The sequence below is a fragment of the Triticum urartu genome, chromosome 3 (assembly GCF_003073215.2).
Source record: "Triticum urartu cultivar G1812 chromosome 3, Tu2.1, whole genome shotgun sequence".
Lineage (NCBI taxonomy): Eukaryota > Viridiplantae > Streptophyta > Magnoliopsida > Poales > Poaceae > Triticum > Triticum urartu.
The window spans coordinates 208,156,050-208,170,075 of NC_053024.1; the positions used below are offsets into that span (position 1 = coordinate 208,156,050).

Here is a 14,026-nt window from a genome sequence, read left to right on the forward strand (position 1 = left end):
ATAAGGTTTGTAAAATGGTTTAACTCAGTGGCCTAGCAGCCCATGAAAAGCCTCATTTTGGGCCTGGCAGCCCATGAAAAGCCTCGCTTCTCGTTTGTTTTTTAGCAGATTCTTTCTTTTGAGGTTTATTTGATAAACTTTATAAGTTTCATGATTATAATTCACCGATGTTTATTGACCCGGACTGGTTTTGACTATAAGTTGCCAGTACGAGATAATATCCGGTGTTTATTGACCTGACCTGGTTTTGACTATAAGTCGCAAGTATGAGATAATATCCGGTGTTTATTGACCCGGCCTGGTTTTCGATTATAAGTCGCTAGTATGAAATAAAGATAATATCTGGTGTTTATTAACCTGGTCCGGCTTTGTTCATAAGCCGGCAATCTCTGATAATTGTCAGTGCTCAGAGCTTTGGGCTATCACCCTTACTGCACTGGCTTGATAAACCAACAAGTGTGATCAAATATCACAGGTATGAAATATTTTTAATCATATATGATTATTATTTCGTCCAACCTTGGTTATAAATCATGATAAGTTCATATTGGGGCATTATAACCCGTCCAGCGGTAAACCGCCAGGACACTTTTTATCTGTTGTATGTAGGAACAGATTCAAAATTGATAATATCCTAAGGCATATATGGCATATCTTCGCATGGCGGATAAATAAGTATCATAAACAGCACAATATGCACGATGGCATAGTAGAACAAGAAGTTTAAAGCTAGCCTATTACAAGGTGCTTGGTGCCCAAAAGGATAATTGTTTTTCAGTCTCGCATACAACAGATGATAAACCGGCCCCGGTTCATGAATCTTGGCCTGGCTGACTTGAAGATTGCGACTCATCCCTTGCCGGCTCGTCCTCCTCCACCATCTAGAAGTTGGGTTTGGACCAGTCAAAGCCACGTACGGCGAAGAATTCAGCCTCGTCATCAATTAGATCGGACAGATCAATATCAGGGGTGAAAGTGTGCTTACAAATCGACGGGATTAAGTCCATCACTTTATATGAAGGAGTCGCCATCTTCTGATTATCTGCATCATAACCCGGCTGATACTTGGTGGGGTTGGTCTCTTCGGCAATGATTGTTGCATGAGGGCGAATCTCCTTGACACAAGCAGCAAAGTCTTGTTGGTCAAAAGGGGTTCCATCTTATTTGAGACTAGGATACCCACTGGCAACGTCTTCTGGGTCTAATTCCCATAAACAGGCTTTGGCACGGCTCAAAGCTGTCACAGCTCTGGTTCTAGCATAGGATCACTTGATTTCTTCGAACCTAGTGGGCAAGATGGACAGTTTCTTCAAGACACCACTTAACAGATTTGGTCCTTGATTCGCTGGGGAGATAGTGGCAAGAGTCCGCTGAGCTCCAGTGTATAATTGCTCAACAAGAGTGTAAACCACCTTGAGCTTTACCAGTGTATCTCGGCTCAGATTGCTACTCCTGGGACCTATAAAGTTTACACAATTGGTTAAGTGGTGGCTTATATTATGATGACAAATACTCACTTTGGGTAAATAACATGGTGACTTACCGAAGATTGCAGAAACCATCTAAGACACACGGTCCTTTAAACCGGTGAGTTCAGTGGTAACCTCTTCCAGAGCCGCCTCGGCTTTCTCAGCATGCTGCGTCAAGGCAGTCTTCTCATTTGCCCAAGCCTCTTTCTCCGCAGTAAATCTAGTCTTCAATTTTTCTGCTTCAGACACACTCAACTGGAATTTTGATTCAGCCTTTTTTGTCTCAGTCTCCTGTGCCGCCAGCCGGGTCTTGGCCTTGGACAATTGAGTTTCCAGTTCTGTGGTCGCAGCCTGCATACAACATAAGTTCGTTAAGTTTCATGGAAGATTACAAAATACAAGTCCCAAGTGCTTTGCAAGCAACAACACTTGGAACTTGGGGATAATGTATGTCAACGAAATTTTTCAAAGGAATTGGCTCATTCTAAAAAGTCCCAAGTGCTTTGCAGGCAATAACACTTGGCACTTGGGGGCTAATGCATATTGCTTGTTTTCTTTTTAAGGATGAGCCAGGTGTGAATTGACAGTCCCGGCCGACTCATGAGGGATATCCAGTTAAGTTTTGGTCTTTTACATAATGACTAATAGGACCGGCTCATTCATACTGATTAAGCCGACCCTTGGGGATTACAAATGCAAAGTTATGCTATCATCAGAATCCGGTTTAAAGTTTTTAAACCAGACTTGGAGGGAGTCTAGAACAGAAGCTTGTAAATATTTCAAGTGTACAAATCATTCAAGTTTCTCATAATTAGAAGACTTGGGGGCTGGCAGGATACAAATATAAGCCGGATGACATACCTCATACTTCTGGTGCATTTGCTTCACCATTTCAATCTCCATGTCACGACCGGAATGCACTTGACTGACGTAGCCAGATAAGATTTCACTAATACTCAGGTGAGCATAGCGGGAGACATCAAACCTCACTTTCTGTCTTTCCATGACTTCTTGTTTGGCAGAGTGTCCCGCTAGTACAGTTGGATTCCCCGATTCAACAAATCTGGAGCCAGTGATCAAAACGTCATCACCATGAGTTTTTGGTGGGTTAGCTGAGCTTGACGGTTCAATACTTGACGGATCAATAGCGGTCTCATCAACATACAGCTCGGGTAAATCCGGTTGAACATTGAGAGCAGGGTCTTCTGGTTATTCAGGGTGTTCTGGCACAAGGGTTGTCTGATCCGGTTCAGCAGCTTTTCGATCAATGGCCGGCTTTGTCACCTTTCCTTTTTTGTTGGGCTTTGCTTGACCACTAAAAACAATTTTGACAAGTTAGCATAATGATGAAGATATAAAGGAACAGAAGAGAGATAATTATCTTTACCCAGGGGCAGTCTTGAAAGCCGGCAGTTGAGTCTGCGATGAGTCGCCAGAAGAGGAACGAGAAATTTCCTGCAAATATGGAATCAAAATTGAGTGATTAATGAAAGTAACTCGCTGGTAAATATAAGAGTTAAGGTTAAAAGAACCTCATTTTGCCATTTCCGAGGAGTGTTTGTTAAACCGAAGGTTAAATCTTCATCTCCACCGGTCCGGGTCTGGCGGCGGCTCTCATGTTGTTCTCGTTTTAAAAGAAAATGAGGATCTAAATAAGCCAAGGGGTGTGAAAACCTTACTTTCCGGGTTACCTGCCGAAGTTTCTTCCTTGGTAAAGGTTCTGAGTCGGAGGAAATAATAGTTACCTCTTCTTCGACTGCCTGGCTGGCCCTCGTGTCATCCTGGAAATAGTCAGTGTCAATAAGGTTGTTAAAAAACAAGCCAAGAGAATCAATGGCTACCTCCGACTCAGAGGCGTCATCCAGCTTTAGCAACTCAGAGGCGCTTGGCTTCTTTCTAGACCGCCTGCTGGTCTTTTTGGCGGCTCTCGCAGTAGCCTTAGCCTTTTTAGCAGCCTCATGGTCATATTTGGCCTTCCAAAAGTCGGATTTAACTTGTGGAAGTATAACATATTGGAGTTCATGCAATGTTTAAGTGTTGAAGGAGAAAGAAATCAAAAAATTTACCTCTGGTGTTGAAGGAGAAAGGATTTAAACCCACTTTACTGCAGTCTTCATATTTAGTATTTACAAGTGTGGTCGCCATCTCAACGATAGCCTCTTCAGTCAGTCATAGAGAGCTATGGCGTAAGGGATCATCTGTTCCTCCGGTATAGTTACACATCAAGCCAGATCGGCGGCTTAAGGGGATGATCCGCCATGCGACCCAGCAGCTGATTAAGTCAACTCTAGTTAAGCCGTTTCCCAGCAAGGCTTGAACTTTTGTGATTGTAGGGACAAGTTTCTTGCGTTCGGCGGCTTTAAGTTTATCAGGGAGTTGATACTTTGAATCAAGGCGCTCAGGCTGATAACCCGGCAATGGATTCTCATCAGACGGAGAGACATCTTTTGCAGTAGAACCATGTTTGGTTCCAGTCTTTAGGATGGCTTGGCAGAGCTACTTGAGGGAAGATGGCATCTCGTCTGCATTGAATTGAAATCCCACCAAGCTCCAAGATGGGCCCATTTGTGAACTCGTTCTGTCGGTTCAAATAGAAATACTCTCTGAAAAGCTCAACACTAGGCTCTTCCTGAAGGTATACCTCACAAAAGACTTGGAAGTTACATATATTTGATATGTAATTGGGTCCAATGTCTTGCGGATGGAGTTTGAAGAAGTTTAGGATATCTCTGAAGAATTTAGAGCCGGGTGGCGAGAAACCCTGGTTCATATGATCAGTAAATACGATAACTTCACCGTCCTTAGGCTGAGGCTTCTCTTCGCCCGCGTCAGGAACACGGTAATGCATCACACTCTTATCTGGCAAATATCCAACGGTAATGAAATCCTTCAAGGTGTCCTCAGTGACTGTGGAGGGAACCTAGTTGCAGGTCATGATTGTTTTGGGCGGCATGGTGAAAGGACAACCTAAAAAACAGGAAAGAATTTGTCGGCTCAAGATGATTGTTAAAATTGCAAGTTAACAAGTACAGTGCATGTTCAGAATGGCGGCTTAAACAAGGGCTAATGATATATGAGGTAACAATAAACCGGCAGAATAAGCCACCATGACTAAAGGCATTCAAGATCTACCAAGGCTATAATTTGCTAAGTGTTAGGACAAACAGGTTCCATAGGTTGAGGCTACAAATTTGGACTCGCTATTCAGAAAAAGAAATAAAATCAAAATCTACAGAGGTGACAGTGAAAAAGCAGAGGTGCCCTAGAGGAGATTTGTCACGGTGGGGATATATTCCAGTGTCAGGAACGAGTGCTAAAACTATTACTGCACAAGATTCATATGGTTTTTGGATCTAATCCATGGAACTAAACAAGGAGAAAGAAGGGCGGCAACGAACACTGACGAACACCAACAAAACCTAATGAAAGATCTATGACGAAGAAAAAAGGGCATACTGATGCTATTAGGACAGCGGAGTGGCGCCGCAGTTTTCTTGTCTATTCAGGGTGATGCAGCGGCCGGAGTTAAGATTGAAGACAGAGGTCGACGGCGGCGAGGCTCATGCGGGTCGGTGTGTCGCGAGGAGGAAGAAAGGAGAAGGAGAAGAATGAAATATGACTCTATGGTCCTATTTATAAGGAAACAGAAAAATAGGCAGGCATGAAAGACGAGGAGGCCAAATGATGGTTATCCAGCAAATTGGACGCCTCGATTTTTGGAAAGAAATTAAGATAAAGATCCGTTAAAGATGACGTCGTGGTGGGTTTTTGAAATTCTTGGAGATGACGTCATGGCGGGTTATGAGGTTTTCACAGCAGATGTGGAAGGATTTTTCTTAAGTGTTGAAGATTGACATGAACAAGTTCAAATCAACCTGGGGCCTAATGTTGGGGATATAACTATTAGCTATGACCCGCCCAGGAGGGGCCGGGTCATCCCTATGACGATTCATCACAATGAAGCCCAAGATCATATGGCGGTTCATAGATAGGCTTGGTAGAGGGCCCAGACCCGAAGGCGGGTTAAGGCCCATGGATATAAACCGCCATGTATGTAAAACTTGTACTATAAGGCATGTAAGAAAGGTCACCGAGCCGGATACGTTGTATATGCCGGCCTGGACTCTGTAGCCTGCAGGGCGTCAACCCGTGTATATAAGGGGACGACCTAGCGGCGGCTTAGGACAAGAAACAACAGATCGAGAGCCTGGTCAAGCATATTCGCTCCCTGCTCATCGAAACCCTAGCAATACCATCTATAAACTGGACTAGGCTTTTACCTTCATCGTAAGGGGCTGAACCAGTATAAACTGCTCATGTCCTTTGTCCTGATTAACCCCTTTAAGCTAACCTCATCGCGATGGATCCACGACTAAGTCCTCACACTAGGACATCTGCCGTGACAATTCCACGACAGCCGGGATAATGAAGATGGCCACCGGAGATGATTCTCCCCTCCGGCAGGGTGCCGGAATGGTGTCTAGATTGGTTTTCTGTGGCTACAGAGCCTTGCGGCGGCGGAACTTCTGATCTAGGTTAACCCCGAGGGTTTCTGAAATTTTTCGAAATTTATAGGCTAAATACGGGGTGCGGGAGACCACCAAGGTGGGCACACCCCACCTGGGCGCACCTGCCCCCCAGGCGCGCACTGGTGGGTTGTGGGCCCCTCGGGGCACCCCTAGGTGCTTCTCTGGCCCATCCTGGGTGTTCTGGTCCATAAAAAAACTCCAAAAAGTGTCGCGGTGTTTGGACTTCGTTTGATATTGATTTCCTGGTATGTAAAAAACAAGCAAAAACAGCAACTGGCACTGGGCACTGGGTCAATAGGTTAGTCCCAAAAAATGATATAAAGTTGCTATAAAATTATTCTAAAACATCCAAGAATGATAAAATAATAGCATGAATACTTCATAAATTATAGATACGTTGGAGGCGTATCATGGGGGCTCCTGGTTGTCGAGGCGGCAGGGCGGCGAGGGCGTCGGGGCAGTGGTTGCAGGGGCCGCAGCGGACCGCGGGGTGACGGGTGGTGGACTGGCGCAGTGGGGCGGCAGGGGGTTCAGAGGTGGCGAGGGCGGTGGGGGTTGGGAGCGGTGGCGGCGGTTAGGGTCGGGGTCGGCACGGTGGAGTGAGAGAGAAAGAGAGATGGAGAGTGGGAGGTGGGGTGGGCCGTATGTAGCCGTTAGCTGCCGTTCTCTTTGCCGTCTGCTAGCAGATGGCAAAGAATCTTTGTTGTCCGCTAGCAGACGACAAAGAAAGTGGCCATTAGGTGGTACTCGTTAGTGGGCCACCCTCCCTCTTTGCCTGCTAGCAGACGACAAAGCTTCTATGTCGTCCGCTAGCGGACAACAAAGAGCTTGCTGACGGCAAATATCAGATCTTTGCCGTCAGCTCTATCTTTGCCGTTAGTTTTCTGTAAGCTGATGGCAAAGACCTTCTTTGCCGTAAGATGGCTGACGACAAAGAGCTGGCTGACGGCAAAGATCCTGATTCCAGTAGTGAAATGGCGGCATCTTCGCTGTGTAATTTGCTGAGGCGGGGCGCTGATTTCTATTTTGGCAAAAAAATATGGCATTGAGAGGAGCTCGAGTTGCAGCGTGGACTTCGGTAGTCGGTTCTTCTCAGGAATCAAGGAAGTAGTAGTGGGACAGTTCTTTATTTCCCCCTTTAGACCAACTACAACAAGCTCGCTCCTTAGGTTACCTCTCTGCTCTACCTATTTGTTTATCCGGCGTGTCTGAGGTGCCCTTTCATTGGTTGCTTGGTTGCTTTGGACTCGGAGCTACGGTAATGTAGAATTGCAAATATGAAAATGTAGAATTCATAATGTGTTTTTTGTTAAGTTTCATGAAGTTTTACCAAGTTTTAATTTCCTGTTTAGGTTTTAGGGTTTAGTTGGTAATATTTTAGTTTTAGAGTATTAGGCTTAGGATTAAGGTTTTGTAAAGTTTCACCAAGTTTTAGCAAGTTAACCAAGTACACGGACTTTGTTTTTAACCAAATTTTAACTTTTGAAACTTACTAACTTTTTAAAGTTATTCAAACCTTCCCAAGAGTGTTTTTGTTTCATCATCCTCGTCGCGAGCAAAACAAAATATAAATTGGACTTTCCGTTCAAATGATATAATATATAACATTAATATTAAATAAAAAGGCATGTGAAATGGAACGAATGGAGCATGTAATATGACAAAAGCAACACCCCCCCCCCCCAAAGTAATTAAGAGCATGGTTAATAATATAGCCAACAATTGCCTATATGAAGTTCCTACGTCATCTATAGCCAGCCTAATAGCCCACTCCTACAATAGTTAGTCATATGATATGTCATTAATATATGACTCACATTCTTATCTCACAAAGGATGTTGGGGTCCATGCTAAAGTCTACAACCCACTCCTCTTTCCTCTGCTCTCCTCTCACCTTCAACTAGGCAAGAATCTGATGAGGCATCTCTTAGGGCATGACCAATGCATAGCCCTAGGGTGATGCCCCATATGCCATATAGGATCGGATGTCAAAAAAAGTATGTTCGGATGGGGAAGCGGGATCCTCTGCAAGAGGCGGGTGCTTGAGAAGAAAAAGTGTGGTCCAGTGTAAAAAGCTAAAAAAATTGAAGTGGAGAGTAGAGATGCATGTGTGCTAAAGTCTCTATTTTCTATTCGTTCATGAGGCCCATTACTAGTAGCTTACGTTGGGGAGAAAAATCAATGTAGTTGCCTCAACCTACTTTTTCTCATGGTGCATATGTATACCTATGCCATCATAGTTCATGCCCTTATATCCCACATATATCATCCTATTATGCTTGCTCTAGGCTAAGCCATGCATATGGCCTTTCCACCTTTCTGAATTACGGGCCAGATGGTTGTCCACATTGTTCCAAAAGGTGTGAGTCATGACCCCTACATGCTACAAATCTCCTCGCTTTGTGTTGCAACAAACTTATCACAGTGTGGCCTGGCCGTCATAAAGAACAACATTGGCTTTGGCTGATCTCATTTGCTTACGTTCTTTTTTTTTTGCAGAAGTTGTTTGTAAAGAATAGTAATGCTGACTTTGGCCCGGATAAACATCTATAATCATAGATTATTGATGGTATTTTATGATAAGTCTATTTCTATGGGATCGCCTATGCATCAAGTGATCATTTTCAGTTGAATCAATATGATATTGTTCTTCAACATCCTTCTCTGCCTTGACCCACTCTTCAACTCGGGCCTAACGTTAGGTGACGCGTGACCACACAGCCCTGCCCGACCTGCAGCCGGCGCCCGCACCCGAACCCGACAACCTACTGGGTCTCTTCCATCAAGGAGGCTGCAACGAGCCGTGTCGTCCCCGTCTCCGGTGAGGTCTTGGCTCGTCCTCGACACCATGATGTCCTCGTTGCCGCGTTGTCCCCATCTTCAGTGAGGTCCTGGCTCATCCTCGTCGGGATTCTGGATTCCAAAAATCAAATGCAAGCAGACGAATGTTTAGCCAATTTTATTTTTTATTTGTAGATAGTTAAACTTATAGATCTTTGGTTGATGAAAATAGAAGACTTCAATTTTGGATCAGAGGTCATACTAGTTGGGCGGTCCAGTCATCAACGACCCTCTAATTAAACACCGGTGATCGAACCTTAGCATATCCCCCCCCCTCCCGAAAGTGCCAAATTGATGCAGACAATATTTCATAAGAAAATAACACCAAATTTGCCGCACGTGGCGATGGCATGATATTACAATGACTAGTGGCAATTTAGGAAGTGTTAATATATTATCAAACTGATATTGAGAAGGTTTCAATACATCGACGTTGTTGTAGTAATGGCTTCAACCCAACTCGAGGTCCCAACCCCTATACTACATGGCACACCATATAGGGGTGAAAAATGGTCAAGGCTAGTGAACACAAGTCATAGAGGTCAACAATAGTCCAATCAAGCTCGAGTGGGTCCAAGCAAGCCACACTTTAGGTCTCTCATGTGCCAAGCACCACTCTCGAGGACCCTACCATAGGACGTAGGTAGTGATCCCACGAGGCGACTAAACCTATTTAAAATTATTGTTGTATCACTTTGTAGAGTGTACGATGACATTCGCTATAAATTCTCAAAGATTTTACTTCCCTGGTTTATTCTTGTTATTTGAGTAGGAATCTCAGATTCATGACCTACCTTCCATGCCCCACAGCTTTGGTTTGTCGGTTATTCGCAAAAAAAAAAAGCTTCGGTTTGAGGTGGAGACTATCAAGACAAAATTTCAAGTCTGGCCGGGAAGCTTTGTTGAAACAAAAGCCTACGAAAGCAATTTTCCTTGGCACTAGAAATGGAGATCCAAATGCGATACGTACATTTCTTTCCAGGGATCTAATTTGATTATGGAATATTCAGTCAAATGAAAAAATAGCAGAAAATTAAAAAAATTGTGGTGCAAGATGCTCAAATGCGTGATGTTCGTGCAATTTCTTGGAGTGGAAATTTGAGGAGCTCGTGGCAAAAAAGATAAAATCAGGTGTGAACAATGCTGTTTTCAAAAGTTTCTCGGACACCCGAAATTTGATTCTGGAATATTCAGTACCCATGCATATCATCATACTAAATTGGTCTTCACAGGCTGGTCCAGAACAGTTCTCTCCTAGTTCAACTGGCTAACCTCCTTTCATGGGGGTGAATCCTATCCTAGACTGGCCCTACAGGTTCGTCTCCTCCTGATCATGTAAATCTCTCAGAATTTACGTTTGACAGAGTGCTAATTCCTATTACGAAGAACATTTTATTCTGTGATGGGGGATGTGTGGTCTTTCCTCTTAACCTACAAGGTTAAATAGTGTAGCCTTTATGATCAAGGGTATGCTCTTCTCGGTGTTCAGACCTTTATTGATAGATGTTAGGTCAATGTATGGATCAGGGTATGATTTATTACATCATTCTCCGAGAAAGTTATTAGCTACTAATAAGCCTCCAAATTCCCTTTGCTTGTATGTCATTACTATGGTATTCTGAACTTTCACCTCATTCTGTAAACTAACTTGGCACCTTCATAGTTTGAAGTCATCTACTCTTTCATGTATAAAGTTTCCAATCTCTCATGCATTTTTTGGTACTTGCTCTTATTTCAGGTACACTTCTTCTAGGAGCTTACACGATGACACTGTCCCGAATGCACTCCTGATGTCTGTAGTAAACGCAATTAAACCGGCATACATGCTGTCAGATGGAACACTTCAAAGGGCTGGTAGATCAAAGACGAAAATAAATATGTTGCAGGAAAGGGCATGGACAAAACTGATCCTCGACAAATGAAATTCATGTGTTCCAGACAGAACATAAGCCTTGTGTGCTTGTCTTGTATTATCATCTTGCGGATGTATCTTTTTGTGTGAAATATATGCATCTATATGATGCCCAGTTTGTACCCCCTCTTGTCTGACGCAAGTTACAGATCAGTGAATTGGTAATACTTATATAGCTTGAATATTTGAATGTAGAACTGCTTGAATAACAAAAGGCGAGAATTGCAAATGCCTGAGGCCGGAAGGAAAGAGTTGAGCAAACAATATAATGTTTTTTAGGACAGTTATTAGGTGCTCATGAAAGTTCCAACAAAATTGTTTGAATCCGAATTGATCTTGTTGGCTTAGTAGTGTGTGGGTCAGTTGGTCGATTAGACATGCAGATCAAAAACATATTCCCTGTCAACACTCAGGCTTATGTTTACCTACACAACCAGATTGGTAAGTTTTCGCAAGAAACTGACCGAATGTTGTAAAACATAAATCCGATATGAGAGAACCAGTTTAATCTGACAGAAGTTTCTCATTGGTCAGTAACATTTTTTGCCTACACAATCCTCATTTCAAGAACTTCCAATTTCTTCACATTGAGCAGGTTGTCACCAATTTCATTCAACACTTTGCATTGAACACTACATATTACATGACAAAACAAACACTGCAACGCAGCAAGTCTGCAAGTGCACAGAACTACAGGTGCTACAAGCTTGAACAGAGACAATTTATTCTGCTCTAGGTGCACTAAATTGTCATCCAAGCATTTACATATTTTGCATCCAAAAAGTTCCAAGCATCGAGGCAGAAAAACGAAGATCTTCCTGTGGAGCGATCAGCAGCGCCTTCATGTGGCCAGTGGAGCAATCAGCGGCGCCTTCTTCCTGATCAACGTCTTCTTGGCCGTGACTCTCTTTCTCGGAGGCATCAACGGAGCGAACTCCACCACGTCCTCCTTTATGGACACTGCCATCCTGTCGATCTTGGCAGCAGCAGTAGGAGCAGAAGGGTGGGCGTTTGCAGCAGCGGTGGCAAACCACGGGAGCTTCAGCGCGGTGGCCGCCGTCAGCCGCTTGTCGGGGTTGCATGTAAGAAGACCGTTGAGGACCTTGAATCCCTCCGCGGACAGCGTCTCCTCCGGGAACAGATCTCGCAGCGTGCTCTGCTGCCCCGGCACCAGCGGCGGCGGGGCGGCGTGCGGCAGCGACGTGAACCCCGGCCACGTCGTGTCGTCCGGCACGCCCACCACTTCGAAGATCCTTTGGAACAGATATATGAATTCGGCAGCCCGGAAAATCCTCTTGCCCGAGAGCATCTCCGCCATGACGCACCCAAGAGACCATGTGTCGACGAGCGCGTCGTAGTCCTCTTTCCCTAGGAGCATCTCGGGCGCCCGGTACTCGCCCATGCCAACCTCCTCCTCGTACGGCGGCGCCCCCGACATGGGCATGGCGACGCCGAAATCGCAGATCTTGACGAATCCTCCGGCTTCGTCCCCTCCGATGAGGATGTTGGCAGGATTGATGTCGCGGTGGACGATGTGACACCGGTGCATCTTCTTGGCGGCCGTGAGGAGCTGCCACATGAAGGTGCACACCGTGGCCTCCGGGAGCCCACCGCCCCTCTCGCTCAGGAGAACTTTGAGGCTCTTGCCTTCGACGTAGTCCATGACGAGGCAGAGCTCGTCGGTCACGTAGTCGAGCGTGACGCCGCGGAAGCCGACGATGTGCGGGTGGCCGCCGCACGCCTCGAGGAAGCGGGCCTCCCGCAGCACCTCGTGGGGGTCGGCGGGGTCGTGGAGGGACTTGATGGCGACGAGCTGGCCGGTGGCGCGGCACCGCGCCTTGACGACGGCGCCGAACTTGCCTGCGCCGAGGCGCGACTCCTGGTCGTAGTCATAGGTGGTCCCGACGACGACGCGCCTCCTCTTCCGGCACATGGCGCCCGGGTGGCTGGCGTGGCCGTCGAGGGACGCGGCGGGTCGCTTGCAGGTGAACGCCATGGGATCGATCGGCGCGCTGAAGAGAGATGACGGAGACAGGGGAGAGCGCGTCTGATCTAGGAGGAGCGGGGGTGGCGGCGACGAGATGGACGAGCGGCATCGTACTACATATACACACACTGAATCGACGGCGACTCGGTTTCCGTCATCCCGACAGATTTCCGGAGGAGTTACGCTGGCTGTGAGGTGGCCCCAACGCGTTTTGTTTCGTTTGCTTGGCGCTTGCGTTCCTGGGGAAACAAAGTCAAGCTATGGTCAAATCCGATTCTGACCAGCACTGCCTGCACGCCGCGCAAGTACACTTGTTCCGGCTGGAGGTGACTTTGCTGTTCAATCTGAGTTTCCCACTTGTTTCCCTAGCAGTAGGAAACATTTATTAGGATTTGAACCTCAATTTAAGAAGTTAAAACAACAACAAAAATGTCATGACGTATAAAACGAAATGCCGTCATTATCAAAATTGATCACGCACTGTACATTTTCTCTAGAAAAGCTATTGCCCATACCTGAAAAATAAAAAATACTGAAAAATCAAGAAAATATAATTTCTTTTTTGCGAATAAGAAATAGAATTTGACGTGCTAAGAAATTTAGAATTTGACATGGTAAGGATTTCATATATAGCACACAAGTAAAAAAGCACAACAAATGTATGTAACAAAAACTGCTATTTGCAATGTGAACAAAAACAGTATTTTTACTAAAAGCGCCATCATATAAACATGGTAAATTGGAAAATATATATATAAGGAAATAGCCATGATCGAGGATGATTCAAAATTGAAAATGTTTAGAAAACAAAAAGGAAATTGCCATGATCAAGATAATAGAAATGCCATGACACTAAAAAAACATGATATAAATATTAAAATTGCCGTGCCCAAGTTTTCTTTGTGGAAAACAAGAAATCACATAAAGAACATTGCATGATACAAAAAAACATGACGTCCCATTAAAAATAAATTCACCATGCTATAGATTAAAAATGCCATGCTCTTATTAAAAGAAAAAGGCATGCTGTCAATGATAAAAATGCCATGCTCTTCAACATTAAAATGACATTAGATAGATATAGATACATATCCGAAAATTCAATATGGGTCGTACTTCCATATGCTCTTATTATGTGGAGCGTTAACATGTCTTGGGATCTGGGTGCTTCAGTGTATTGTGATCCGTATTATCGCTTTCTCTTCATATTGCAACAGTTTGTAGGCCACCTCTGCAATGCATTGATTTCGCATGCTGCCGTTAGATGGTGGTATGTAGGGCACAACAT

General features: G+C 44.8%; 1 protein-coding gene across 1 annotated transcript; it reads right to left on the reverse strand.

The window, feature by feature from the left end:
• Nucleotides 1–11,354: 11,354 nt before the first annotated feature.
• Nucleotides 11,355–12,839, reverse strand: LOC125548275 (putative cyclin-dependent kinase F-2). Its single transcript, XM_048711924.1, has one exon. It carries the CDS (start codon nt 12,745–12,747, stop codon nt 11,593–11,595), a length of 1,155 nt encoding a protein of 384 aa, XP_048567881.1. The 5' UTR covers nt 12,748–12,839; the 3' UTR covers nt 11,355–11,592.
• Nucleotides 12,840–14,026: the final 1,187 nt, after the last annotated feature.